This window comes from Penicillium vulpinum (assembly GCF_028829585.1).
Source record: "Penicillium vulpinum strain IBT 29486 chromosome Unknown utg000003l_segment0_segment0, whole genome shotgun sequence".
NCBI lineage: Eukaryota > Fungi > Ascomycota > Eurotiomycetes > Eurotiales > Aspergillaceae > Penicillium > Penicillium vulpinum.
In genome coordinates, this window is record NW_026643243.1 from 8,284,937 (window position 1) to 8,310,369 (window position 25,433).

Below are 25,433 nucleotides of genomic sequence, written 5' to 3' on the forward strand. Positions count from 1 at the left end.
GTTGATCAACTCGGGTTTATATCAGAACAAAGTGGCTTGATATTTGTATGCAAACCACCAGGGCACAATTAGCATCCCAATACAATCGGAATATAACATCCATCTAACTCCCCAGACACAAAACATAGTATAGTCCTTAAGCGCAACACTTGGCCAGACCACATATATGCAACACCTATCACCGCAAAGAAAGATCTACACACATGCAGGGATCAGCTAACAAAACCAATCGATGCACGACAGACCACCTCATCAACAGCCCCCGGCCACCATTCGCCAACACTTCCGCCTTGCCCTCGTGGCGTTCTCAGACCTCCTATCGGCACAGCAAGATTGCATCATGCATCAAATGCAATGCGATGCCCACCTGCTCAGCTGTCATCTTCCAGAAAGTGCCCGGACCCCTCCCTGCGAACGCGCGGTTTCGATTGGTTGCTCTTCGATGGTGAGAAGACGTGTGTTTTGGTTGGGTTCGCTTCGAGGATGGGAGATGGCGGACTGGAGATTGTTAGGGCCTCATTGTTTTCAGTGGTATTTTTGTTCAGCTTTTGGGCCCAACGAATCGGTTGAGGGATGTTTGTCCCCGATGGTGTTGGTTCTCCGTCTTCGGCGCTTGATGGGATGGCGTATTCCGTGGCGTTTTTGGTTGCCTGTAATTTTCGGACACTAGCGTCTTTGCTTTGGAGGTTGATGACGTGGATTTTTCCTATGATGAGCAAGATGCGTCTGAGCTGATGGTGGCAACTTTGAGTAGGCGATACCACCGCTGACGGAAGACAGTAGGAATTTGGTTAACTTCGAAGCGTTAAATGCACACACTGGTCTGCAGATCTCTTGAAGTGTTGTTTGGCTAGAATGTGTCAAGGCTTTTGAGATTAATGATTAAAAAGGTGATTCCGTGCAAAGAATTAACTATGTTTACTCTTGTATCGGCTCATACTCCAGTCATGAATACTGGTAAATGGGGAATCATTGACTACGCAAGCAACCCAACACAGGGTTGCATCTAAAGTAAAGAAGCTCGGAATGGAATGGAAAATAAACACATTGAAACGTGCTGGAGTGGGAATAGAGACAATAAAAGAGAGAGAAATTTCCACTCAGCCCCTTTTCCGCTCGCGTCAACCGAATATCAAACTCCGCCGGCCGACCCACACGGTCCCGAAGACGTGCAAGATATCTGCCGGTCCAACCCAGCGCTCAGTGAAAACAAAGAAGCGACTTGCATAACCACGTCCAGGAATAAATGCGAACGCCCACCCTACCAAACGGCATACGGCTCGTCGCGACCCCTAATGTTGCTCCTTTAAGCTTCAGTCTCAGCGGGCTTGGCCTCATCGGCCTTCTCCTCGGTGGGAGCAGCGGCCTCAGTGGCGGCGGCAGGAGCAGCGGTCTCTTCCTCGGACTTTTCCTCCTTGGCAACACTCTCGCCCTCGTTGCCCTCGGATGAGGTCCAGAGAGTCAGGTTGTCGCGCAGCAGCTGCATAATCAAGGTGCTGTCGCGGTAGCTTTCCTCAGAGAGCGAGTCGAGCTCTGCAATAGCATCGTCGAATGCCTGCTTGGCAAGGTGGCAAGCACGATCAGGCGAGTTGAGGATCTCATAGTAGAAGACGGAGAAGTTCAGGGCAAGACCCAGGCGGATGGGGTGAGTGGGGGTGAGTTCGGTCTGGGCAACATCGGTGGCATTCTGTGACACGATCAATAGCTGTTCATTGCATTGCAAAATAGAGGAAGGCCTATAACAATAAGCCTAAAGAGGGGTGAGTTACCTTGTAGGCCTCGTGGGCAGCGGTGGCAGCACCCTTGCGCTTGGGACCGGAAGCGAACTCAGCAAGGTAACGGTGATAATCGCCCTTCCTGTTTACAAAGTCAGTACAATGTCACAAATCGAGAAGTCTCCAAAGGAAGGGTGGTTGGAGTGTAACCCACATCTTGTAGTAGAAGACCTTGGACTCTCCAGTCTCGGCCTTGGGGATAAGAGCCTCATCAAGAACATCAAGCACGTCCTGGCAGACCTGCTCCAGCTCGGTTTCGATCTTCTGACGATATTCGCGGATGATGCTGACGTGCTCCTCGGAACCCTTATTTTCCTCCTTCTGCTCGATGGAGGAAATGATGCGCCAGGAGGCACGGCGGGTGCCGACCACGTTCTTGTAGGCGACGGAAAGTAGGTTACGCTCATCGACAGTGAGCTCGCCGCCAATCTAGATATGTGTCAATCGCGAATACGTCCAAATAAACCCCGAAGGTGATAGGGGTACGATGGTGTCATACGTTGGCGACTTCCTGTTGGGCGATTAGCATGTATTCCTAGTAAACAACACGAGGGGGGTGCGACTAACCTTCATAAAGGTGACCATTTCTAGGAAGCAGAGAGCAACACGTCAATATACACGTCAAACAACAAAACGATCGCAGGCCAACTTACCATCGTAGCGCTCGGCCTGCTCGCAGAGCCGCGCGAGGAACGTCTTGCTGGTGAGGGGGTCAGTCATGTCGGGTTGTGGGGTTTCAGGGACAGGGGTGACAATGGACATACTTCTCACGCTGCATAGTTACGATATTTGTTAGCCCAGTTCTTATCGACAAAAAATCCAGATAGTGGTGAGCTCAGATGAGGATGGGAATGTGGGATTGCGATGGCGGTGACAACTCAACAGAGCGCCCGGTAGAGGGGGACAGCAACGTACCTCAGAACCCATGATGAAATTGAATCGAGACGGGTGATTAGAATTTGAGACTTAAAATAAAGGGATAGGAAGCGCAAGATGCAGAAGAGGAAGATGGGTAGAAACGACCAAGTGGGGGAGAGAGATGGAGAGTGAAGTGAGTTGGGGGGATTTGAATCATAACAATAATACGCTGTTGACTTGTACCTAGTACCTAGTTGCCCCTATTGTGGCACCGCATTGTGTAAGTACTCCGGTACTTGGGCCGCAGCCCAGTATTCATTTTACCGTCGATCCTCCCTAGTAATTAATTAATTTACGCGGGGTGGGGTATATCTGACCGTATCTATTACCAAGTATCTTTCCTGTTAGGAGACATGGACACGAGATCAGATACCTATACCACAAGATATGGCGTTTGACTGGATTCTACAGTTGATTGTACCTAGAGTTCCTCTATGTGTGTCTACAGGATCATATTACCTTGTCCTAGAGACTCCGACCGGTACAGCCACCTCCGATGGTCAGCTGAAAAATTAGCAATTTTTACACGAAGTATGGAGTACATGTATCTATATAGGTACTGCTGAGGTAGGTATGTCTTTTGATTGACTATTCCGGACAGCGATATAAAAGTCTGGGGATGATGATGATGCAAATCTCCTTGGAACCTTCCAGACAAGCTATGATGTAGTTGATCAGCCGCGCAATCAAAATCAGGTCTCAAAGTACCACAAGTATTGCTGAAGTTTGGAATACAATTCAAGTTAGAAGTATGTGAGTAGATATCAAATATATAGACTCAGTCGACTCCCTCCTTTTTTGGATGTGTACACAAAATCAGATTGGGCAAAGTTAAACACTACTCATAGTTCCAACTAATAGGCTGCGGTGTTTCCCGTACTATAAAAAATATCGAAAGGGGGTACGGCCAATATCGATCATCAGGTTCATTACAGGTAGAGATGATATTCTGTAGTACTAAACGTTTTGGCTGTCAATTATCGGCTGTATAAGCATTTAAGCTTGGCTCAAAATGTATGACTGATATCAGGGAATTGCCCATACCAATCATTGAGTATTTCTCAAGTATTGATAGAGTTAGTATGTCTCGTATTTCACAAGCGTATAATATTCTGAAGCTGTTGCACATATTGATGTGTTAGTGCCTCAGGGATAATTTCTGTCAGTCTAGCACAAATTGAGCATTCAACTCACTCATTTAGTGTCTTCTAGGTACATAATAATACCGTCTACTAACTAAATGTACGTCAGTTACATGATTCAATCTTAATGCTTTACCTCACTCTTTTTTTTTTTGGCAAAAATTTCCCTCCTCAATTTCGTCTTTTCTCAAGTAATAAACCCTAGATCTTATCATTTGACTTGCTTTTACCCTTGCTCACCATCACATTCCCCAAACGAAGAACCCAGCATATCACTGGCACTGAGAATCGGGAAGGGTGTCGACGACTGTCTAAGTCGGATTGATTCGAAGGATATAGGGAAAGATGGCCGTTGTTCACGCGATCGTCTTCAAGTTTCCGCGACTGGTGTCCCCCGCTCAGCCATCCCAGACCCATTGCCGCCTCCGGGAGACTGATATAGAGGGGTATGATTTGGCGATAGGTAACTTTCAGCACGGTGACTGTCGACTCAGCAGGGCGTTGGGATGGGGCCTATAGGTTGCTGAAGGGACTTGGGAGAGATAAAAGCACGCATCTCTATCAGTTCCCGATTCCAAAATTTCTGGCTCCATCCTTGCTGGTAGATGCGCGATGAATGAGGACACAGGCAGAAGCTATGAGGGTAGATCCCAAGCGAGAGTGCTGGAAGATGTGCGCAACGGTAAGGTGAACCATGCTCTCGCACGATCACCACGATCATGGCTGCTACCAAGTCCTCTCCACGGCAGGAGAAATTGTTTTCAGCGCAGACGTTCTCCTCTGAGAAACCAAGGACCTCGGCAACACCATTACACAACACGGATTCCACCTCATTCCTTAGCTTTTGTCGGACAGTCGGCGATCTGAAATTGCTCGCTCACTGCTCATGTGATCCTGCGCTGATTATCTATCACAGCTGGCTGCGTTTAGCTTTGCCGCTTCATGATCGAGGGATACGAGAGAGTGATGGGTAGATAGTAGGCTCCATACAGCTTGGACGAGCGATAAGTAGACAGACTCTCGCCCCAGCCACTGCTTGATCAACCCTCTCCCATGGAGCGCGCAGCAAATCGAGATCGAGACCATCACCTCTAGGGATGGAAGACAGGTAGCAAGAGTCTAGTTCTCCTTCCCATCCTGGTGGATAAATGCATCCAAGGCCTTTGATTTGTCTTGAATCAAAGCTAATATCTCGCCAATTATATCGTAGGCATCGGGAGACGTAAGACATAAGACGGAGATGCCGCTCAACTTCCCTCAACCAAGCTGTTGACTACAGAGCTGGACCTGGTAGCCTTTGCGGCGTCCCTTATATAGCAGAGAGCTGTCTGGGGCGTCCTGAACAAGGCTTCTGGCCTCGTAGAGTCTCTCTTCGGATGCTACCAATATATATTGCTATATATAATGTGGCGGTGAGATGAAGGGTGCCATTTGTTTAGGGCAATCCAGATAATATAGGTGGATCTGTGAGTTATAGAATATTGGCCGAGGGCGAGTAAAATGAGACGGATTGCGATAGATTAGGGATCTCGCCCCTAAATAGGGGCAAACATGGTCTGCGGGTGAAATAATAATGTCGCGTAAAGGGGCTTAAGCCAGGCAAGGGTACGTGGCAGCTCTTTTGCCGAAGTATCATAAGTGGTTGGAAGTCGTGCGCTATAAGGGCAGTATTCACTCCGTACCTTGCTTGAACTGCAATATGATGCTCAGCTAATTTGACATTTTATTCTGAGCTGTGATCGGGATCTCGGAATTATGTTCCTCATAAAGTGCTAATACAGGAGACAGGTACCCTGAGTGCACGAAGGAGATTAAATCTTGGCAGAGACAGCGCTAAACAAAGGGAGCCCGCCTCTTACCAAACGGGTTCAGCCGCTCAGGGTGGAGCCAAGACCTATATACAGTACCCAATCAAATCGAAATATAATTTGGCTTATGCATCTAAGGATAGCCTGGCGCTAAGTTGTCACGCTCGGGGAGCCTCTGGGCAACCAAGTCCAAATCTAAAGCTGATTATTATAATGCACCAGGCAATTTCAGTTCTTTTGCCTTCCATAAAAGTCTCGACGTTCCCCAGATCTTCGGGATATCCCATTTGTTCATCATGCCTGAACCTATGCCTAGAAGGCTCTAGGGGATTTCTCCCTACGAATGACACAATTATGAAAAGTTTGGTATTTACCCAAAAGGGGCTGAAACAAAATTTACAATATACGCGCCCATGTTTTAGCGCTGGCAACTGTTGTAGATCTAACTGGACACTGGGTAGCAACCTTGGAAGATCAGACCTGTATGATGAGCGGGGTGACTGTTTATATGCACCTGGTGGCCGGACTATATGTCCCGCTTATATTCTTTTGTCTTTTCTTTATGTTCATATACTGTCCGCACCGACAGAATGCTTGGTAGAATTTCCTCTATCTCCATTCTCCTCGCTCTTGCGCCATTGCACGCGCTGGCTAAAACCTGCTTTGCCCCGGATGGATCCATCGCCGACCACACTTACCAGCCATGTATTGCAATCGTCGGGGTGGATTCCATGTGCTGTTCGCTTAACTCAACCCACCCTGACACATGTCAGCCGAACGGTCTATGTTTGAGCAATGAAGATAGCACATTCGGTGCGAACTATTGGCGAAATTTCTGTACCGACGAGACATGGGATAGTCCCAATTGCTTGAGCAAGACACTCTGCGATAAGAGCGTAAGTCCATGAGCTCAGCACATCACCCTCCTGCTCTTTATCTCGCCGTTGAATCCCTACTGACAAACCTTCCGTTACAGGCTGGAGGATCCTCAAGCTGGACTGCCCGACTCGTCGCATGCAGCAGCGGCGCATTCTGCTGTGGTACAGATAAAAGCTGCTGTTTAGAAGGCACAACATTCACGCTCGCGGATACACTAGTCAACATTGGAATTAACACCACTGCGGCTGATACCGCAAACACAACTGCAATCGCTACTACGACTACGACTGCGACTGCGACTGCAACTGCAACCGCCACTGTGACTGTGATATCAAAAGTCTCAGGATCCTCCAATGACCACGGACCATCAAATGTGGTCATTGGGGTCGGGGTCGGGGCTCCGTTGGCAGTTCTTGCTTTTATAATGCTTGGAGTAGGCTTCTTTTGGGGGAGGAGAAAAACGCAGGCAAAATACAATGTGTCAGGTGGTAAAAATGGGTATTTAAATGCGGAAGAGTATATGGGATCAAGAATGAAGTACGGAGACTCAAAGCCGCTCTGTGAGGTTTCAGGTCAGCAATCGCCTCGTGAGTTGCCTGGGAGCAAAGGGCCGTTTCGATAGAAATTTTGGGTTGATACGTTATATATAGGGGAGATTTTAATACATGTATATAAGAAAGAGCCTATACAGATATGGCTTCCATTCACACAAAAAAAAAACTGATTCTTTTTTGGTAGTCACCACAGCCCCTCTCACAATATCCCCCCTAGCTCACTAGTTAGAACTGCAATAATTAGCTATCAGTATCTAGAATGACTAGAATAGCTAGACCGGTTAAGAGGCCCGCGCTCTCTTTACCCCCACCCCTAAAGGGCTCACCTAACAGAGAGTAGGGTAAGCATACTAAGAGGAACAATAACTCCTGCACCGACTACCATGTCTTTAGATCCATTAATAGTGGTGTATAAAGGGTTCTAGTGGCATCGCTAGTATTATTATACATGATAGAAGATGTAGTATGAGATTTCTTCACGGATTTTGATAGAGTAGTAAGATAATATAACCACCTAAGCCCGAGAAACTTTATTACGGCGAGCTGTAAATGATACTCTTATAGGAATTCCAATCGTCTAGAGGCTTATGTCAGAAGAGTTGTACGGAGACCCGTGGACGTCTAGGTACATGGCGAATTTGAGATAAGATTACTGGGTAGTCGAAGAAACTAAATCAGATACTATGAAGTTTGACAACCCCCCTCGGGTATGAAACCATGGAGCCGAATAATTACATCCCTGCACGAAATGTATACCTTGTTAATGAATCTAGTTAGTAAAAAGGTTGTTCTATGGTACTATGGGACCGCCGGTATTATATACGGCATCGGCGACGTCAGGGCGGCATTGTTCTCAAGTGTATACGGCCTTAAGCTGGTGGTAAGTGCGGAATTGCTTTAGTTTGTTTTGAGCGTTACTGAGAGCGCTATAAGACTTGTTACTGTGCAGAAAGCAGATTGTTGACGTTGAATTGACCGCGTGGGTAGCGAATGATAAGATGCGTCGTATAGAGATGTAAATTGTAGTTGAATACTCTAATTTGTAAATGGATAGCTAAGACCGAGTGGCTAGACAGCTATGGGTAGGCTAGCTCACGGAGAAACTATGGCATGTTGTATTTGGGATACTTCCTGTCGAGTATGTTTCTCTTCTCTCCGCTTCCCTCAAACTTGATGAGATTCTGAAGACTGACTTCTTTTTGTTCTTTCTAGCTGCGGTCCTGTTGACCAGTGTCGCTGCAATCTCTATGGATGGTGTGGGCCGAGCCCAGAAACCGAGAGCGTAGTCTTAACACCTATTTCTTAGTTATGCACAACCCAGGGCGTTCTCCAAGTAAGTCATACATTTTATATAATACTATTTATTTGGCGTTTGCAAATACATTCGAAGGGAGTGATATGATCATGATGCACGAGTTTTGAATCTCGCCGGCGAGGGACCGTCTGGAGACCAGTGACAAGTCCCATAGTGCTTCTCTAACATGTTATTTCGAGTGTTTTGTATGCTCAACAATCTAGCATATCTGTTTGGTGCCAATTTCCTTTCTAGGCGTTGACTGAACGTGCTAGAAACTCACAGGCAACTTAGCACTCATGAATATACCTATACCATAATTTACTTGAGTGGCTAGACCAGCCGTCATTAGATCAAATACCATGGACTTTGGTGCACGAACCAGATCACCATCTTCACTTCCTCTATACGCGGAGTAGATTGACTCGGATAGGTGTTGGAAGGAGACAAGAGCTGGGGGAAGCTCTAGATGTGCGCCTCCCACCAGACGCAGCATTTTCGTATCATACTGAAAAAGACACGCGTGAGAAAAGTGGGAGACGGTGTAGATTATGCTCCGGACGAAACCTACAGGTGGAGACAGAGGATGCAGGTGCGACGGCCTTGGGGGCGTGCACGGAGGTCAGGGGTGCGTGGCATGAGACTTAGGAAGTTGATGGCCTAAAACAACCTCACCTTGGCCATTTCTATCAGCCTGTAGTTACCGTCTGCTAGTTTATAATAGTAAAAGAAAATGAGAGTCAGCATTGCTTTTATTAGGAAATTTGCCATGTAATTGCCTGTTGAATGGATACCTTGCTATAACAAGCATATATAAAATAGTGCCCATTCTCAGAGTCTTCAAAGAGCGTAACTTGCGGTCAAGCTATGGCTGAAGCTAGAACATGAATCGACCAAGTGTTGAATATGCAGAGTCCCGTCAGACTAATCATATCGGCTAGCAACTAAATCCTAGGGTTGACAAGTGCATACTTTGTAGTAGAATACAAGAAACTTCCTGATTTTGTTTCTAATATTGGTCGCCAAAGTAACTTGAAATGAGCATTTGATTAACTTCCAAGGTTGTAGTTAAGGCAATGAGCTCAGACGACGGAGATCAAGCGACTGGACATTATATTATTATTTAAACGACATATTATTACTGAGGATGGAATATATGCTCAATAGGGTAGTGAGGCAAATGAGCTTATGTTTCTAACGCCAGCCCTATGAGCATGGATCTGTTAGCGTGCTTATGGAGACACCACACTTCGCGCATCTAGCGGGGACTGTGCTTTAGCCTTGAAGATCTCAGCCCCGCGAATAAAGCAATTCCCAGCCATGCATGGTCCGAGCGATTGTATCAAATATCTACCCCCGGGGATAACCTGTACACGTGAAGGGCTGTCATGGCACAAAGCTAGAAGACACTAGTAGTAAGGCGTTGATTAGGTCGATTTAGAAGATTGGATACGCGTTTTAGGCTACGCTATCTGCATACGACCGAGATGCCAAGCTATCTGATACGCAAAAAAACGATGCAGCCTAGAGATGCCCCATAAGTTTACCAAGTTGGGAAATGAATTGGCGTTCATGACGTTACAGCCCTACAAGAGGCTCTTGAAAGGTCTTCAATTCACTCTAAGAAGAGAGAATGATATAGCAATAGACTGAATATGTTCAAGGTAGTCAAATATAAAGCTTCGAGGGCATTTTTATACACAATAGAAAGCAAAATAAAGAAGAACAGGAGAAAAAGAAAACAAGGCGGAGAATTCCCAAGTGACCCGCCTCAGCCCTGTAGCTTCCAAGCCCCCACCTGGACCCGTGCTTACTCATCTAGAATCAAATGGATGAGAACACGTTGACTTCCCCCACTGGAGGTTCCCCATTCGGTCTTCGATCTGGATTTCTTGTTCTTGATCTTTTTTTTATATCACCCGGTCCCTCGCGTTGGGTTTTGTTTCTTTTTCCCAACTCCGTGTTATACCGGGGTATGTATCTATCCTAACGACAGGCACCCATTTTTTTCTACTTTGTTTACCCCAACTATTATTCTTCACCTCTGCGGCTATTGCAATTGATCCCGCCTATTGCCGTTGAGGGTGTTCGCGATCATGGAGAACGCCTTTCTCCGTACTCCAGCGCAGTCGCTGGAGCACTTCAAGGTGTCGGAGCAGACTGGTCTGTCGCAGAACGCGGTTTTAAAATCCAGACAACAATATGGACCGAATGGTTAGTATACACCCCGCGATAATGATGCAATTGTCAGAACTGACATCTGGTGTTCACTTAGCTCTTGCGGAAGAACCTCCGACCCCCATGTGGGAGATGATTTTGGAACAATTCAAGGACCAATTGGTTCTTATCCTTCTTGGCTCGGCCGCCGTGTCCTTTGTCCTAGCTCTCTTCGAAGAGAGTGACGACTGGACTGCATTCGTGGACCCCGCTGTTGTAAGTGCCTGGATATTCTACATCTCTGGATACCAATGTGTTCTATCTTGCTGATCAATTTGTATTTTGTTCACAGATCCTTACTATCCTAATCCTCAATGCCGTGGTCGGAGTGACTCAAGAAAGTAGCGCAGAGAAGGCAATTGCCGCGCTCCAGGAATATTCGGCCAACGAGGCCAAGGTTGTCCGTGATGGAATGACACAGAAGGTCAAGGCCGAAGATCTGGTTCCCGGAGACGTGATCCACATTGCTGTCGGTGACCGTGTTCCCGCTGATTGTCGACTGATCGCCATTCAAAGCAACAGCTTCCGTGTCGACCAGGCTATTCTGACTGGCGAGAGTGAAAGTGTTGCAAAGGAAACCCCGGCTATCAAGGATAAACAGGCCGTCAAGCAGGACCAGATCAACATGCTCTTCTCCGGTACCACCGTTGTCAACGGCCACGCTACAGCTCTCGTTGTGTTGACCGGTGGCTCGACTGCTATTGGAGATATCCAAGAGAGTATTACTTCCCAGATCTCCCAGCCGACTCCCCTGAAGCAGAAGCTGAACGACTTCGGTGACATGCTCGCCAAGGTTATTACCGTCATCTGTGTCCTTGTTTGGGCTATCAACTATGAGAACTTCAACGACCCCGCCTTCGGTGGCTGGACTAAGGGTGCTATCTACTATCTGAAGATTGCTGTCTCTCTTGGTGTGGCAGCTATTCCCGAGGGTCTGGCAGTGGTCATTACCTCCTGTCTGGCTCTGGGTACTCGCAAGATGGCCCAAAAGAACGCAGTTGTCCGGTCTCTTCCTTCCGTCGAAACCCTGGGCAGCTGCAGCGTGATTTGCTCTGACAAGACCGGAACCTTGACCACTAACCAAATGAGCGTCGAGAAGATTGTTTATCTGACCAGCACTGGCACTAGCTTCGAGGAAATCGACGTCGAAGGCACTACTTTCACTCCCGAGGGCAAGCTCACCAAGAACGGAAAGGTTGTCGAGAACTTGGCTGTTTCTTCATCAACAATCGCACAACTGGCCGAAGTTACTGCCCTTTGCAATGGCGCTACTCTTTCCCACGATGCCAAGACCGGAGTCATCTCCAACATCGGTGAGCCCACCGAAGGAGCCCTGCGTACTCTGGTTGAGAAAATTGGAACCACCGACAGCGCCCTGAACCAGAAGCTTTACCGTCTCCCCGCATCCGAAAGATTGCATGCCGCCAGCGCTCACTATGAGTCCCGTCTTCCCCTTAAGGCTACCTATGAGTTCTCCCGTGACCGCAAGAGTATGTCTGTTCTCGTTGGTGAGGGCCACGCACAGAAGTTGCTGGTCAAGGGTGCCCCTGAAAGCATCCTGGACCGCTGCTCGTACGTTCTTCAAGGCGCCGATGCATCTCGCGTTTCTATCACCAAGAACCACTTGAAGCTTCTCTCTGAGGAAGTTGTTGAGTATGGTAACCGTGGTCTTCGTGTCATGGCCATTGCAAGTGTTGACGGCGTCTCTGGAAACCCCCTCTTGAAAAACGCCACTACCACCGAGGACTACACCAAGCTGGAGCAGAACATGACCCTCATTGGTCTTGTCGCAATGTTGGACCCCCCTCGTCCTGAGGTTGCCGCTGCTATCAAGAAGTGCCACGCCGCCGGAATCCGTGTTATTGTCATCACTGGTGATAACCGCAATACCGCCGAGGCTATCTGTCGCTCAATTGGTGTCTTTGGCGCCAACGAGGATCTTACTGGCAAGAGTTATACCGGCCGTGAATTCGACGCACTTAGTAAAAGTGAGCAAGTGAAGGCCGTTGAGAATGCTTCCCTTTTCTCGCGCACTGAGCCTAGCCACAAGTCCAAGCTTGTTGATCTCCTCCAGTCTTTGAACCATGTCGTCGCTATGACCGGTGACGGTGTCAATGACGCTCCCGCTCTCAAGAAATCTGATATTGGTGTGGCTATGGGTACCGGAACCGACGTGGCCAAGATGGCCGCCGATATGGTCTTGGCTGATGATAACTTCGCTACCATCGCCATCGCCGTCGAGGAAGGTCGTTCCATCTACAGTAACACTCAACAATTCATCCGCTACCTGATCTCTTCCAACATTGGAGAGGTCGTCTCTATCTTCCTGACTGCTGCCCTTGGCATGCCCGAGGCTCTGATTCCCGTTCAGCTGTTGTGGGTTAACCTTGTCACTGACGGTCTGCCTGCTACTGCTCTGTCCTTCAACCCTCCTGACCATGATGTCATGAACCGCCCTCCCCGTCGTCGCGACGAGGCCCTTGTCGGCGGCTGGTTGTTCTTCCGTTACATGGTTGTCGGTATCTACGTTGGTGTTGCCACCGTGTTTGGTTACGTTTGGTGGTTTGTGTACAACCCCGCTGGACCTGGTATTTCTTTCTGGCAATTGGTAAGTTTAAAAATTTTTCCGGGTATTAACTATGTGTCGCTAACATGGCCATTCAGTCCCACTACCACAAGTGTGCCTCCCAGTTCCCCGAGATTGGCTGCGAAATGTTCAGCAACGATATGGGCAAGTCTGCCTCGACCGTATCTCTTTCCATCCTCGTGGTGATTGAGATGTTCAACGCCATGAACGCGCTGTCCTCCAGCGAGTCCCTCCTGACTTTCTTCCTGGGCAACAACCCCATGCTCATCTACGCCATCACTCTGTCCATGCTCCTCCACTTTGCCATCCTCTACATTCCCTTCCTCCAGAACCTGTTCTCGATTCTGCCTATGGACTGGAATGAGTGGCAGGCAGTATTGGTGATCAGTGCGCCTGTGATGTAAGTGCCTGTCTCTGCTTAGTGGTGAAAGAATTTCTTACTAACCCACACTCCTAGTCTGATCGACGAGGTCCTTAAAGTCATCGAGCGTCGTCTCTACAACACCAAAGCCGTGAACCCGGTCGCCCAGAACGGCGCCCTCGGCAAGCCTAAACGGGCTTAAAGGATGGGACTGGGCGAAAGCCTAAATACGACCCTACCTTCCCGGATATCTGCCTAGGTAGGCGCTAGCCGGTGTGTAATAGAGATAGATTTTACCTGATTGGCTGGATATTTGTCGCGCATTGAATACGAAAGTGCGTGGATTACTTACATGTATGTATCATGGATGCCCATAGATCGCCTTGAATGAAAGATTTCAATCTGTTATTGTTGCATCTGTGGCTAGTAAGATAATATGTCTTTGTGTCTTTGTAGAACGCCAGCCTTATTCAACGATGAGTCGATATTGCCGCATTATTCCCCTAATTTCCAGGTCCTCGTCTACGTAGCTTCAAATGTTTGGAGGCTGTGATCCTTGGAATGAGAATGAATGATGTGATCTAGTTGTAATGCGACTCATATCTACGGCCATTAAAGGAGAAATTAACCTACTGTGTAAGTTTGTAGCTCCTAGCTCCACGGAAGCATAATATATTAAGGGCTCTACTGGCTGTTTCTAGGGTAGTATATAGCCTAAACCAAGATCGGAGTAGTATTCCACCAGACACGGGAGAGAATAGCCCGTCAGACCACCGGAATAACATCCCGCTTTTCCCAAGATGTATATAGCGTGGGAGCAACCATGCAACGCTGACACCACCCCACGGTCTCAAAGCGGGGGAATTTGATCAAACGACAGGGGACGACAGGGGGAGAAGATAGAGAGTTACCTTCGAGCCTCGGTGCAACTCCGTGTCGCGAGGTGTGATTGGTGGTGGACTGACGTTTCCTTGTCTTTCATGCATTTACCCCAGGGATCGTCTGTGGAATTTCCCCGGACTGGGGGAAAGTGTGGAGTTTGCGGAGAAAAGAGTGTTACCTTGTTTTTTTTTTGTTTTTTCCTTTTTTTTGCTTTTAAATACCCCCTGTAGTCCCTTCCCTGTCTTTTATTTTCGTCTTTGTGGGCTTTTCTATATTTTAGTATGGGCGTCAAGGAATTCCTCAAAAGCCGTTCGGGCTTGCGTGTTGATAATCGCGCGACTACTTCCGCTGCAACTTTGACTCTGAGACAGAGTCTGTGGCCTTTGACTTTGGTTACGACCTTGTTCTTCTTATGGGTATGTACTATTTTGTTCATAGGAAACCCTCATACTCATACTTCAATTAGGGTTTCGCATATGGTTTGCTGGATACCCTCAACTCGCATTTCCAGAAAACCCTACATATCGACCGAGGTCGCTCAGCTGGTCTTCAAGCAGCTTACTTCGGGTATGAATTCTCTCCATAAAACAAATGCATACATAGAAAACCTCTCTAACAAACCCAGCGCATACCCGCTAGCCTCCCTCGGCTACGCAAACTGGATCCTCCGCAACTTCGGCTATAAAACCGTCTTCATCTTCGGTCTTTGTCTATACGGCGTCGGAGCCCTATGTATGTGGCCCGCAGGACTAAACCAATCCTTCGGCGGCTTCTGCGGTGCTACATTTGTTATTGGATCAGGACTGGGATCTCTCGAGACAGCAGCTAATCCCTACTTAACCGGTAAGATACACATTTACATTTCACACAGAATCCAGAATCAAGCATAGATACTGATCATTGCTCCCTTGCATCCGTATAGTCTGCGGTCCGCCCCGCTACTCAGAAATCAGAATCAACTTCGCCCAGGCCTTCAATGCTATCGGCACAGTCGTCGGCCCGGTGCTGGGATCTTATGTCTTCTTCACAGAGACAGAAGATGACGTATCTGCCCTGCAGCGCGTGCAATGGGTCTATCTCGCCATCGGGATTTTCGTCTTCTTGCTAGCCGGCGTCTTCTTCCTATCCAATATCCCTGAAGTCACAGACGAGGATATGGCATTCCAGGTCGCACAGACGCATGTCGATGAGCAGGACAAACCTTTCTGGAAACAGTACAAGTTGTTCCATGCGACGCTGGCACAGTTCACGTATACAGGCGCACAGGGTGTGTTTATATCCCCACTTCTCGGCTTCATCTTATACTTTCGTACTTCCTCCGTTATCACAAGCTAACGATTCCAGTCGCTATCGCCGGCTACTTCATCAACTATGTTAAGGATACATGGCCCGGTACACCGAATGCCACAGCAGCGAAGTATCTCGCCGGTGCGCAGGGCGCATTCGCCGTCGGTCGATTCCTCGGCTCGGGAATTATGAAATTTGTGCGTGCGCGCTGGGTCTTCCTGGTTTACTTGTCGTGCACGGTTGCTTTCCTTGCTGCGTCGGTGAGGCAGAAGAAAGAGGTTGGTGTTGCCATGCTTTTCTTGACGCTGTTCTTTGAATCTGTGTGTTTCCCGACGATTATGGCGCTGGGAATCCGTGGTCTCGGACGTCATTATAAGCGCGGCTCGGGGTTTATTGTCGGTGGTGTTTGTGGTGGCGCTGTCGTGCCACCGATCCTCGGGCACGTTGCTGATATGCGGAATAATACGGGATTCGCGTTTATTGTTCCGACTATGGTATGTCGATACTCTTCTCTTGGATTCTTTTCTTTTGTTCGTCGCTAATGCTGGTTGCAGTTCATGGTCGTCGCATGGACGTATGCTGTGGCGGTGAACTTTGTTCCGTCGTATACAAATACCGTCGATAAGGTCGGTGAAAGTGATATTGGTATTGGTAGTCGGGAGACCAAAGACGAGGAGGCTTTGAGCTCTCATGCTATTGATGAGACTGTTGACGAGAAGCACCAAGCTGTTCATGTGGAGCGGGGGATGGGTGTAATTTGATCTGCTTTGGGTATCTCTTTCGGGGTAATGGTTAATGGTTAACGGCTAATGGGTGATGGGAGTTTTTATTTTGTTCTACTTGCTCAGAATGATTCTCTTTATAGAGTTATAGGTGACGACCAGATGATACAACGATGTTTGATTTCGTGCAATGATTAAATGATATTTCAAATACCCCTGTGTGGAGAGTACTGGCAGTATCTACAAAATAAAGCAGATAAACTGGAAAATACTCAAGTTGCGTGAGGAGAGAGAAAAACCAACTACGAGAAGGATAGCTAAAGCTAGGAGAAAAAGGTGGTCATGTGCCCACCACCAACACCCTGTTTTCAAAATCGCAGCCTAGAATTATTTTTTGGCTGAGAATCAGGCTGTGGCGCGGCTATTCTAAATTTCCCTGAGGGGTGATCACCTGGCTCATTTTGTCCGATTCCATCCGTCGACTAACTCATTCATCCATTGTCGGTCGATGATGGAACCATCAAGTCTTGCGACATCATGGCATAGGCTACCACTTGTGGGTAGTGCAGGATGGTGTCTGGCTCTGATCTGGGAAATGTAATGGCAATAGTTGGGAACTAGGTTGTCTAAGTTAACAACAAGATCTTGGACCTCGGAAATGGCCACGACCAGGTTCCATGGTAGAAAGACATCGAAAAATTCGCAAAACTCGTTCTCCTGCCCAATCGTCGCATCGAATTTCCCTCCGTAGATGAGAAAAAACTGCTCAGCCCAAGGTAGGTGAGATAGTAACTCAAAGCAGTTCCCAGCTATGTCGGAAGGGAGCTTGAAATAAACGAAGTCAGCACGACTCACCCTCCCAACGAGACTAGGTTAACAACATACGGAGTTGCAAACTTTGACTTGGTAGGCATAGTGAGCACAGCGAGCACAAGACTTGCTGTTTGGAGTGTCGGAGATATGGGTAGTCCCAAAGGGGAGGCGGAGTTCTTTGGGTTGACCTCCCCCTTCACGGTTGGATACACAGAGACAGCACATGCAACAGGTATTCTTCTTCACAAGGAGAATGAAAGTTTGCTTGCGGCGATTATCAGGAGAGCCAGCAGTACGATTTGGTTTCCAGACCTAACACTGGCAGCAAGACTGATTGGCTCATTTGCGCATGACGCACAGATATCATATCTGTATCCTCCTTCCAGTGTATGCTGGAGTGTGTCATGAGGAAACCGACTGGGTTGGGTTACACGGCCGCTTTCTGGGCTTTCTCGCAGGCTTTCAGAATCTCGGATTCTTCTTCGACTTTTTCTTGGTGGCCCACACGGTCCTAGAATTATGTTGCAGGGTTGATCATTCTTAGTGTAGAGAATGGGGGCACACTTTGTGACAGCAATTCTGTGACCCAAAGATATTGAGATCCACACATAACTCATAGAGGACTTCATTGAGAACAACATCTTTTGGTCTTCTGGAATTTCCTCTGTTGCCGTGGGTTTGTTGACCTCGGGACTTTTCAACCAGTGCTTTGTACCTACCAAAAGGACAAAGATAGGTGATTTGTTGTGAAAAGACTTCGGGTATCTATCGCGCACCAGTGTCCACATGCCAGTTCCCATCATTTACCGAGGCAGACAAGTGGTTTCATCTGAGATGATTATTGTTTCCTATATCCAGTCGTGGCAAAGTTCTTTCGGTCACTCCTTGGATATTATTAACTTAGAGGGTATTCGCGATCAAACGTCTCCATCAGCTCATACTGGTGCAATCCAGTTTCAGATTTTGCGTCTTGCTCAGTTCGATCTTTCGGGCATTTGACGACAAAGAAGCAAATGGATCCTGGCTTGTGATACCACCGGAACTTATGGCGAGTCGGCCAAGACTGATAGGGACTTAGCAAAGTTAAACTAGTTAACAAGTAAGAGTGTCCCTAATTTCATTCTCGATCGATGGAACCATTAGATTTTGCCGCATCGATGTATGAGCGACCAACTGCAGCGTGAGAGTATCTGACCCTCATCTGGGGAGATATGCCAGGATGTGCCATCGGGAAACCGATGGGCTTGCGTGACACGGTCAGCCCGCTTTCTGACCTTACCACCATTGCAGAAACCCGGTTCATGGTGTGCTGGGCCTTGGTGGCCAGCCCTATGCCTACGTTGTGCTGTAGGGTGTCGATGAGGGAATTCCGCGGTATCTGGATGAACGACCTCTTCGAACAGGAGGTTGTAGTGGGCGCTTGGGAGCTTCCCCCATTTCAATGTCGGATTCATTGCCCTGAAACGCATGAAGACCTTGTATTCGCATTCGATGTCACTCCACTCCACCCATTCGGGAGAATTACAGCCACCATTAGCAAAAGTTTCTCAGGAATCAGAGAAACCCTCCCTTCTGGGCCAGTCGGATCCATATCCAAATGGGCAGTAGCAGGATAGAAGACAGCAGGCCGGAGACTTCGTCGTAAAAGCTCCATCGTTGAGAATGGTTGTAGAGTTATCGTGATCGTCTTGGCAACTGGACACCGAATGGCTGGAAGTCACTGTGGAGTTTGGGATTCCTGAAATCTGAGAGAAAAGTGAGAGCAAAGTTTGGCCTCTTCCCCCATGGCATGTCGCAATCCAAGTATAACTTCTCCAGGGGAAAGGACTGTCCCTGGAAAGCTTCCTCGTACATCTATCGAGTGTATCCTTGGTATATATCCTCCTCATTTCCACGACATCCGCCCTTGAAATTGAAGGTTTCCAATGTATGCAGATCTGACATCAGCCTCACGAAGCTCGGTGCGCTGATAGAGTTGAGAAGCAAGTAGTGATTGTCCTGAAGACTACCTGTCAAATGGCTGGAAGACGAAAGTGAGATTTCTCAAAACTGAGAACGAAATGGGAATGAATGGCGTGGTAAGAAACGACTAGAAAGACAATGAAATCGGACACGCGGATGTTTGGATGTTTGCTGGTGCGTTTATTTGCCGTCGCTGTCATACTGGATTTCGTTTCAGATTAACGGTATCTCTCCATGGCGTCGATTCGTTAGGAATACCAGCTGATGTCCGGGGTGGCGCAAAGTGTTTTGCCTTGGTCGAACTTTGAAGACCTCTGCAGAAGAGGTGGTTTATCCGGTCGCTTCGGAGGTATAAGGCTATGACCGACAATGCTATGAGAAGAGCTTTTTGGAGTGAGGATAAAATATGTGACCGGGTGGCACTCCAAGTAAAAGTGTGGATTGGGCTCGATGCTTGGTATAATTTATATAGAAGGCAGACGCCATATCGGAGCTTTGGCTTATGGCAGTGTTAGTAGTAGGTTGAGAAACCTGAAGCCTAGACAACGAGTGAAAAATATGTAGCACTTTTGTCCACGGCAAACTCGTCATTTTGCTAATGACAAGCAATGACCGACACTTTGCTATATGGTGTAAAATTTATCACATTGTTAATGAATGTCAAAATCTAGGAAAACTGCTGTATCTTCTTCTTTGTTTATCAAATGGATGGTTTCATCATTATCGTACCTTCAGAGATCATGATTTAACAAAAGCCTTCTCGGCATCTTCAGAAAGTACATTGAAGTCAGCACTACCCAATAACTGGAGCACTCATACGGGGACTTTCAGTTGTAATCCCCTAGCAGAAAAGCCGGATGCTCGGTCATTACTAAACTCCCAGCATCGAAGGCCTGGGCATGTTCAACAGAATCAGAAGCTTCGAGTTGGCTTAGGAATGCCCCTCGCAACATTTATTGTAGATATATATAGATATATACGTAGAGAGGGGGAAAGAGGAATTAAACCACACATAGACAGACACAGAGACAGAGATAGAGGAAGGAACAAAGAACAATCTCCAGGGAAGGAGTAGACATCCTATCCGCCTTAGGCAGAACGCTGCCATATACATTACATCAAAGGAATTATACATATAAAAGTCGTTTACACAGTCTGTGATTTTTACCGTCTTCATATATATCTAAAAAGACATTTGGAAAAAATATCTAAAAACACGTTAGAAATTTCTTCCATATAACACCCCAGATATACCCCAAAGACAGGGGCCGACTATTACTGTTATGCATCCATGGATACACCCAGTCTTAGACATGAATTTGGGAAGCAGAAATTTTTATTTTTTCAAACTTTTACAGAGAAATTTCCTTCGGTACTACCTATCTCTCTTTCCCAAGTACTGTTGGCGTTTCACGAAGTCTACTTTTATACATCCGGAATATCAACATGAACAGCACTACTCCAACCCCAAAGCCACTCTACGCCTTTACCAGGAGTGTCACCCGGCCACAGCAGACCAAGCTTGTCTCGCAATTTGAATATGAGCTTTGTTGGGCATACGATGACTCTTCTTCCTTCCGGTCCTACGACAAAGTGTCAGTGTTAGCCTTCCACTGGGCTAATGGTAATCTCAATGTTGAGCATCTGGAGACCGAACTCCTCGAAGTGTTCAAAACGCATCATGGGTTCGAAACAAGCTCATACACCATTCCGGTGGGCCCAAATATCAATTCCCACATCGAATTCCTCCAGCATCTCATCGATCATGGCAATAAGTCAGCCGGTGCCACCACACTCCGGGTTTATATTTACTCGGGACACCCATATAACCCTAGAATGATGAGTTCCGTATGGAACCTACGGTAGTAATCATATCCCCGAGGTCTACATTCATTGGCTCTTTCACCTTATGAGTTACATACTAATATTGATATTATAGTGGAACACTAAAACCCCGTGCCCCCAAAGTCAACTAACTGGTGGGCAATAGGGGGTAACCTTGAGCTCTTTCCTGGGTCCGTGTGTTACATCTTTGATACGTGTTCTGCCGTTGCTGGTGTGTCCGAATCGACATCAGGGACGGAGTTTATGGCTGCAGCCGCGTGGAATAATACTCCGGCTTCCACCTATAACACTTCCTCTATCCGAGCCCTCATTGATACCCTCGATGAAATGAGAGATGAGAATAGTATACTTGCTACAGTGTACAGCCAGCTTCTACATGTGGCTCGATCAAGTCAGGTACATATTTCTCCATTCTACAGCAGAAAGTCCCCCACGCGAAGTGTCACCATTAGCTACCAGGACTACCAGGCGCGGCCTCGATCTCAGGCTGCAACAAGGAACCAAATTAGGGTCCTGCTTAGTGTCAGCGTTGATAATATCAATGATCCAAGGACATTGGACATCGATTTCTGGAGACAGTAGTCTTCCCAGGCCTGTGAGGGTATGCCACCTGGTACCATCAATGTTGAGGCAGTGTACACCGAGCCTCTGCTCATGCTATTCTAGCTCCCAGTCAAAGTATGGGTAATTTCACCAGACGAACCTGCGTAAAATTACGTGTCACACATCACTTCAACAAATATATTGGCGGCACGCTAAATCGAGCTTCCAATCCACCCTCTGGGCGATATCAAAGAGAAAAGAAATCACCGACCCGCTGAGCCCCGAAGCCTCTCTAGCAGTGACGTGACAGGCATCAGCGATCGCAAGTTTGTTGATGGCGTTTTTCTCTTCGCTATCCCTTTTCTTGCATGCCTCTTTCTATTTGTTCTATTGACCTATCGAGTCAGTAAGAATATGATCGCTAGTCCATTTTCTTTGCAGTATCTTGCTCCTGACATACTGCAAGTGATACAGCCCTTTAAGCTATGACCAAATGAATTTGCTTGTTTCAAAGTTATGCCTTTCTTTCCCTAGCTATTTCGTCTTTTAGTGAAACCTCATAGTCTTTATTGAAATGATATACATGGAAAAGTCGGTTTGAATATTCTAAGCCATTTTTACCGCCTATACACCCTACATATTTTATGGCGAACTCTTATCATTCTAGCTATGATAACAATAAAGGGAAGAAATATCCAAAACAAAGTTACCCAGGAAAGACTACTGAAAAACGACTTAACAAAGCCGTATAAGCGGCCAACTATTCTCGTATAGGTATACATAGAGATGGAGGAAGGAAGAACAATACAGGAAAGAAGCAGAGGCCTTATTCGCCTCAAGCAGGAAGGCTGCTTCAACAATATATATGTAGTCTAGTATGGCCTCTCTGGCATTATACATTATGTACATATCTATTTGTCTTTAATTCTTCATCTAGCATAGGCAGCCATCTCGCCATCTCTATACGTATCTATTCTACTAAGAACTGAATAACTATACATATGCATACTGCCAACCCAGTATGTCAGGCCTACAATAGTCAATTTATATACTCTTCAGACCAATTACATTGGACTTTACAGTTCCGTACGGACTTTATCGATAATCCAAGCTTGTGTCACTGACACCCAAACAAAAGATATTCCTGTTAACCCTTACAAGACTTAGTTCTGGCTTTTGAGTCACCAAAATTTGTGAGGAGTCACCTCAATTTGATAAGCAACGAGCGAGCGTGGGCAAGGGCTCTCGTGATTTGGTGACACTATGAAATCATGGTTGTGCGACAAATAAAGATTGACTCCCAAGTTGTCGAAGGCCTTAGTAAATGTTCGTCTTCCCGGTGGCATGTAGAGGTTCAATCCCAATCGTTGTGTGCTTTGACATCTGATGAACAATGTTATTGCACTTTATATAATAACCGAATGCAAAACCATATTGGAGTGTTGGTATGCAGTAGGGCTTACGCGAGAGGAGAGAAAAGGGAAAAAAAAAAAGAAATATGTAGTTCTCTACAAACGAACTGAGGCTAGGTAAATAGCGAGTGAAACCCGGGCAAACAGGGCATTAAGATATATGTCTCAACAAGGGTTGATATTAGAGATATCGGTGCCACGTTCCGGTCCGAGAAACCTTGAATAGGGGTTGGGGATGTTGTTGTAAGCTCCATAGGATACCGAGCAGGGCATACCAAATTCACATCTTTTTCTTCAAACTTGAGCCCCCAGAGACGCCGCCTCAGAAAAAAATATTTCTTGGCATCACTAGGAGTATACCTAGTGGACTCTACCATGAGTTGGACAACTGGCATAGCTGCTTGCACTCCTCGATCTCTGGCATTGTAATTGGGTTATCGATTTTCGATATCATAAACTGAACTCCCAACTCATCAAACGCCTGGGTGAAGTTTCGAGTTACATCACCATCAACAGTTAGAGGAGGAGTAACGACACACGTAAATCGTGAGAGACGAGGAAGCTTACCCCCAGAAACAAGCCGGTAAACGTAAGGAAGATAGAAATACTCCTCAAGATGGGGATTCCTTTGAAGGCGGTTATGGTCATAATGGTCGGATTGTAAATATCGGAATGTGAGACGCTCGAGACTTCGTGGTAAAAGCACAACCATGGGCATTAAGCTGTAGTCGAGATGGTCGCCATTATCAGGGTCGATTGCCAAATGGCTTGGTGAGATGGTGAGATCTCGCAGAAGCGATAATGAAGCAAGGTTGGTGCCTTTCGGCCGTGAAAAGGGAACGTCCAAATCCAGGCTCTCAAGCGAGGAGGCCTGGAGCCCAATCGCTTTCACATACTCCTGTGCGGTTTGATTTTCGTAGCTGTTGAGTTTGAATATCCGATACTCGTCTTTGAAAGTGATAGGCTTCAACGCGCGCGGATATTTCATAATCTCCGCGAGACTGGTTGCGCCAATACAGCAGTTCAACAGCCAGAGATTTTTCAATGGTGTAGAATGAGTCAGGCTATATTTGAGTCGGTTTAGCGGATTTGCTTTGATCAAATATTCGGCGAAAGTGAGATTTTCGAGATTTGAGTAAGAGAGGACGGAATCGAGTAGTTTGCTATCCAAGGGCTCCTAGACCGAGGAGTAGCGGAGTATACAGACATCCCGGAACCAGGAGTCATAGCCAAGTACACCTAAAATGTTAGAGATAATAAAAAGCATCAATAATAAGCATGTCTATGGCCTGATAAGAATCTTACATGAACGAAGGTTTGGAAGAATGCCAGGTTGTCGAAACAGTCTTGGCTTGATCAATTTCGGAAGACAGTCTGTCTTCATTACTAGAGATTCCAAATTGACCAATTTCGCATTGGCTGCAAATCAATGAGATCGAGGAGCTGGAACAAACGCAAAGATTTCTCCCCGACATCTGCAATCTTATGGTGGTGGACTTGTAATTTTCGAATAAGAGAAATAAGGTATGGGCTTTTCTTGATAATTCTGGCAAAGCGCTCCGCGTTGACTGATTGACATATCACGACTGTTTGATAAAGGCTGGGAGTGGCAGCTGAATGAAGCTTGCGACATACACGGGCGAGAGCCGCAATGCTTGCACGGTTTGGTTGAAGCTCAGCGAGGATAGCACCGATGATTTCCTGAGGGCAGCTCAAGAGACCAGTGAAAGGAGCAGATTCCATTTTGATACAGGTTGGAGATGAGATAGTTGATGAAGCTGATGAGAAGTGCAAGAAGGAGAATACCAGAAGCTAGTTTGGATTTGAAAGAAAGATATGGCAAGTACAACGAGACTGAGGATGTTTAACTTTAACCTTAGTTTGGTTTCCGCACCACCACCGTGACCGAATTTTGCGAGTTATTCTTTGTACTTCCTCTAAATCTCCAATCAATATCAAACTATCCAGTTTCATCCCCGAAAAGTCTATAGCTATTAGTTCAACAATTTATCAGCAGTTAGTTTATAGTTTGGAGTCGGGGATATCGAAGCTGGTATTGGTCTATGCAATTTCATTATGCAAAGTATTCTGTTGCTGATAAATCCAGCGAGATGATATGGATGAGACAGAGTTCTATATGAAACAGGGGGATTCCAGGAAAAAAGACATCAAAATCAAGCGAGGGTTGAATGGTCATAAGGATTTAAAGGAAATGGAGGCAGGAGGAAGCGCTTCATAGAGATAGGAAAACGCGAAGGAAAAGGGCGCAAGAGAAGGAGAAAGGCATAGGTCCAATGATGGATCCAATTATGCCGAAAAAGACAGTCCAAGGAAACGAAAAACGAGAACACGCTGTGTAGGGGGGTATAAAAGTTCTATCATCTAACCAAACATAGGAAGAAGGGATTGTGGGATGGACAAAGGAACGCCCG

The 25,433-nt window shown here is 46.8% G+C and overlaps 9 protein-coding genes across 9 annotated transcripts; 5 read left to right on the forward strand and 4 right to left on the reverse strand.

Annotated features, from left to right (window-relative positions):
• Positions 1 to 1,306: 1,306 nt before the first annotated feature.
• On the reverse strand, positions 1,307 to 2,702 carry N7479_008166 (14-3-3 adaptor artA-like protein; the record flags this gene model as incomplete). Its single annotated transcript, XM_057255860.1, has 8 exons — positions 1,307 to 1,687; positions 1,770 to 1,857; positions 1,930 to 2,204; positions 2,275 to 2,286; positions 2,343 to 2,362; positions 2,429 to 2,475; positions 2,540 to 2,547; positions 2,691 to 2,702. The coding sequence occupies 8 exons, from the start codon at positions 2,700 to 2,702 to the stop codon at positions 1,307 to 1,309; spliced, it is 843 nt and encodes a 280-aa protein (XP_057109722.1).
• Positions 2,703 to 4,554: 1,852 nt separating this feature from the next.
• N7479_008167 (uncharacterized protein) lies at positions 4,555 to 4,809 on the forward strand (the record flags this gene model as incomplete). The annotated part of the gene is made up of 1 exon (XM_057255861.1): positions 4,555 to 4,809. The coding sequence occupies one exon, from the start codon at positions 4,555 to 4,557 to the stop codon at positions 4,807 to 4,809; it is 255 nt and encodes an 84-aa protein (XP_057109723.1).
• A 1,424-nt stretch (positions 4,810 to 6,233) lies between these two features.
• N7479_008168 (uncharacterized protein) lies at positions 6,234 to 7,144 on the forward strand (the record flags this gene model as incomplete). Its single annotated transcript, XM_057255862.1, has 2 exons — positions 6,234 to 6,539; positions 6,620 to 7,144. 2 exons carry the CDS (start codon positions 6,234 to 6,236, stop codon positions 7,142 to 7,144), a joined length of 831 nt encoding a protein of 276 aa, XP_057109724.1.
• A 3,054-nt stretch (positions 7,145 to 10,198) lies between these two features.
• N7479_008169 (calcium-transporting ATPase) lies at positions 10,199 to 13,737 on the forward strand (the record flags this gene model as incomplete). The annotated part of the gene is made up of 6 exons (XM_057255863.1): positions 10,199 to 10,347; positions 10,454 to 10,584; positions 10,646 to 10,803; positions 10,880 to 13,195; positions 13,252 to 13,574; positions 13,632 to 13,737. 6 exons carry the CDS (start codon positions 10,199 to 10,201, stop codon positions 13,735 to 13,737), a joined length of 3,183 nt encoding a protein of 1,060 aa, XP_057109725.1.
• Positions 13,738 to 14,698: 961 nt separating this feature from the next.
• N7479_008170 (putative l-fucose permease) lies at positions 14,699 to 16,465 on the forward strand (the record flags this gene model as incomplete). The annotated part of the gene is made up of 6 exons (XM_057255864.1): positions 14,699 to 14,833; positions 14,884 to 14,984; positions 15,043 to 15,260; positions 15,340 to 15,684; positions 15,762 to 16,198; positions 16,259 to 16,465. 6 exons carry the CDS (start codon positions 14,699 to 14,701, stop codon positions 16,463 to 16,465), a joined length of 1,443 nt encoding a protein of 480 aa, XP_057109726.1.
• Positions 16,466 to 18,169: 1,704 nt separating this feature from the next.
• Positions 18,170 to 18,693, reverse strand: N7479_008171 (uncharacterized protein; the record flags this gene model as incomplete). The annotated part of the gene is made up of 2 exons (XM_057255865.1): positions 18,170 to 18,312; positions 18,435 to 18,693. The coding sequence occupies 2 exons, from the start codon at positions 18,691 to 18,693 to the stop codon at positions 18,170 to 18,172; spliced, it is 402 nt and encodes a 133-aa protein (XP_057109727.1).
• A 400-nt stretch (positions 18,694 to 19,093) lies between these two features.
• On the reverse strand, positions 19,094 to 19,401 carry N7479_008172 (uncharacterized protein; the record flags this gene model as incomplete). Its single annotated transcript, XM_057255866.1, has 2 exons — positions 19,094 to 19,259; positions 19,352 to 19,401. The coding sequence occupies 2 exons, from the start codon at positions 19,399 to 19,401 to the stop codon at positions 19,094 to 19,096; spliced, it is 216 nt and encodes a 71-aa protein (XP_057109728.1).
• Positions 19,402 to 20,647: 1,246 nt separating this feature from the next.
• N7479_008173 (uncharacterized protein) lies at positions 20,648 to 21,628 on the forward strand (the record flags this gene model as incomplete). The annotated part of the gene is made up of 2 exons (XM_057255867.1): positions 20,648 to 20,984; positions 21,192 to 21,628. The coding sequence occupies 2 exons, from the start codon at positions 20,648 to 20,650 to the stop codon at positions 21,626 to 21,628; spliced, it is 774 nt and encodes a 257-aa protein (XP_057109729.1).
• Positions 21,629 to 23,371: 1,743 nt separating this feature from the next.
• Positions 23,372 to 24,744, reverse strand: N7479_008174 (uncharacterized protein; the record flags this gene model as incomplete). Its single annotated transcript, XM_057255868.1, has 2 exons — positions 23,372 to 24,178; positions 24,637 to 24,744. The coding sequence occupies 2 exons, from the start codon at positions 24,742 to 24,744 to the stop codon at positions 23,372 to 23,374; spliced, it is 915 nt and encodes a 304-aa protein (XP_057109730.1).
• Between the last annotated feature and the right edge of the window lie 689 nt (positions 24,745 to 25,433).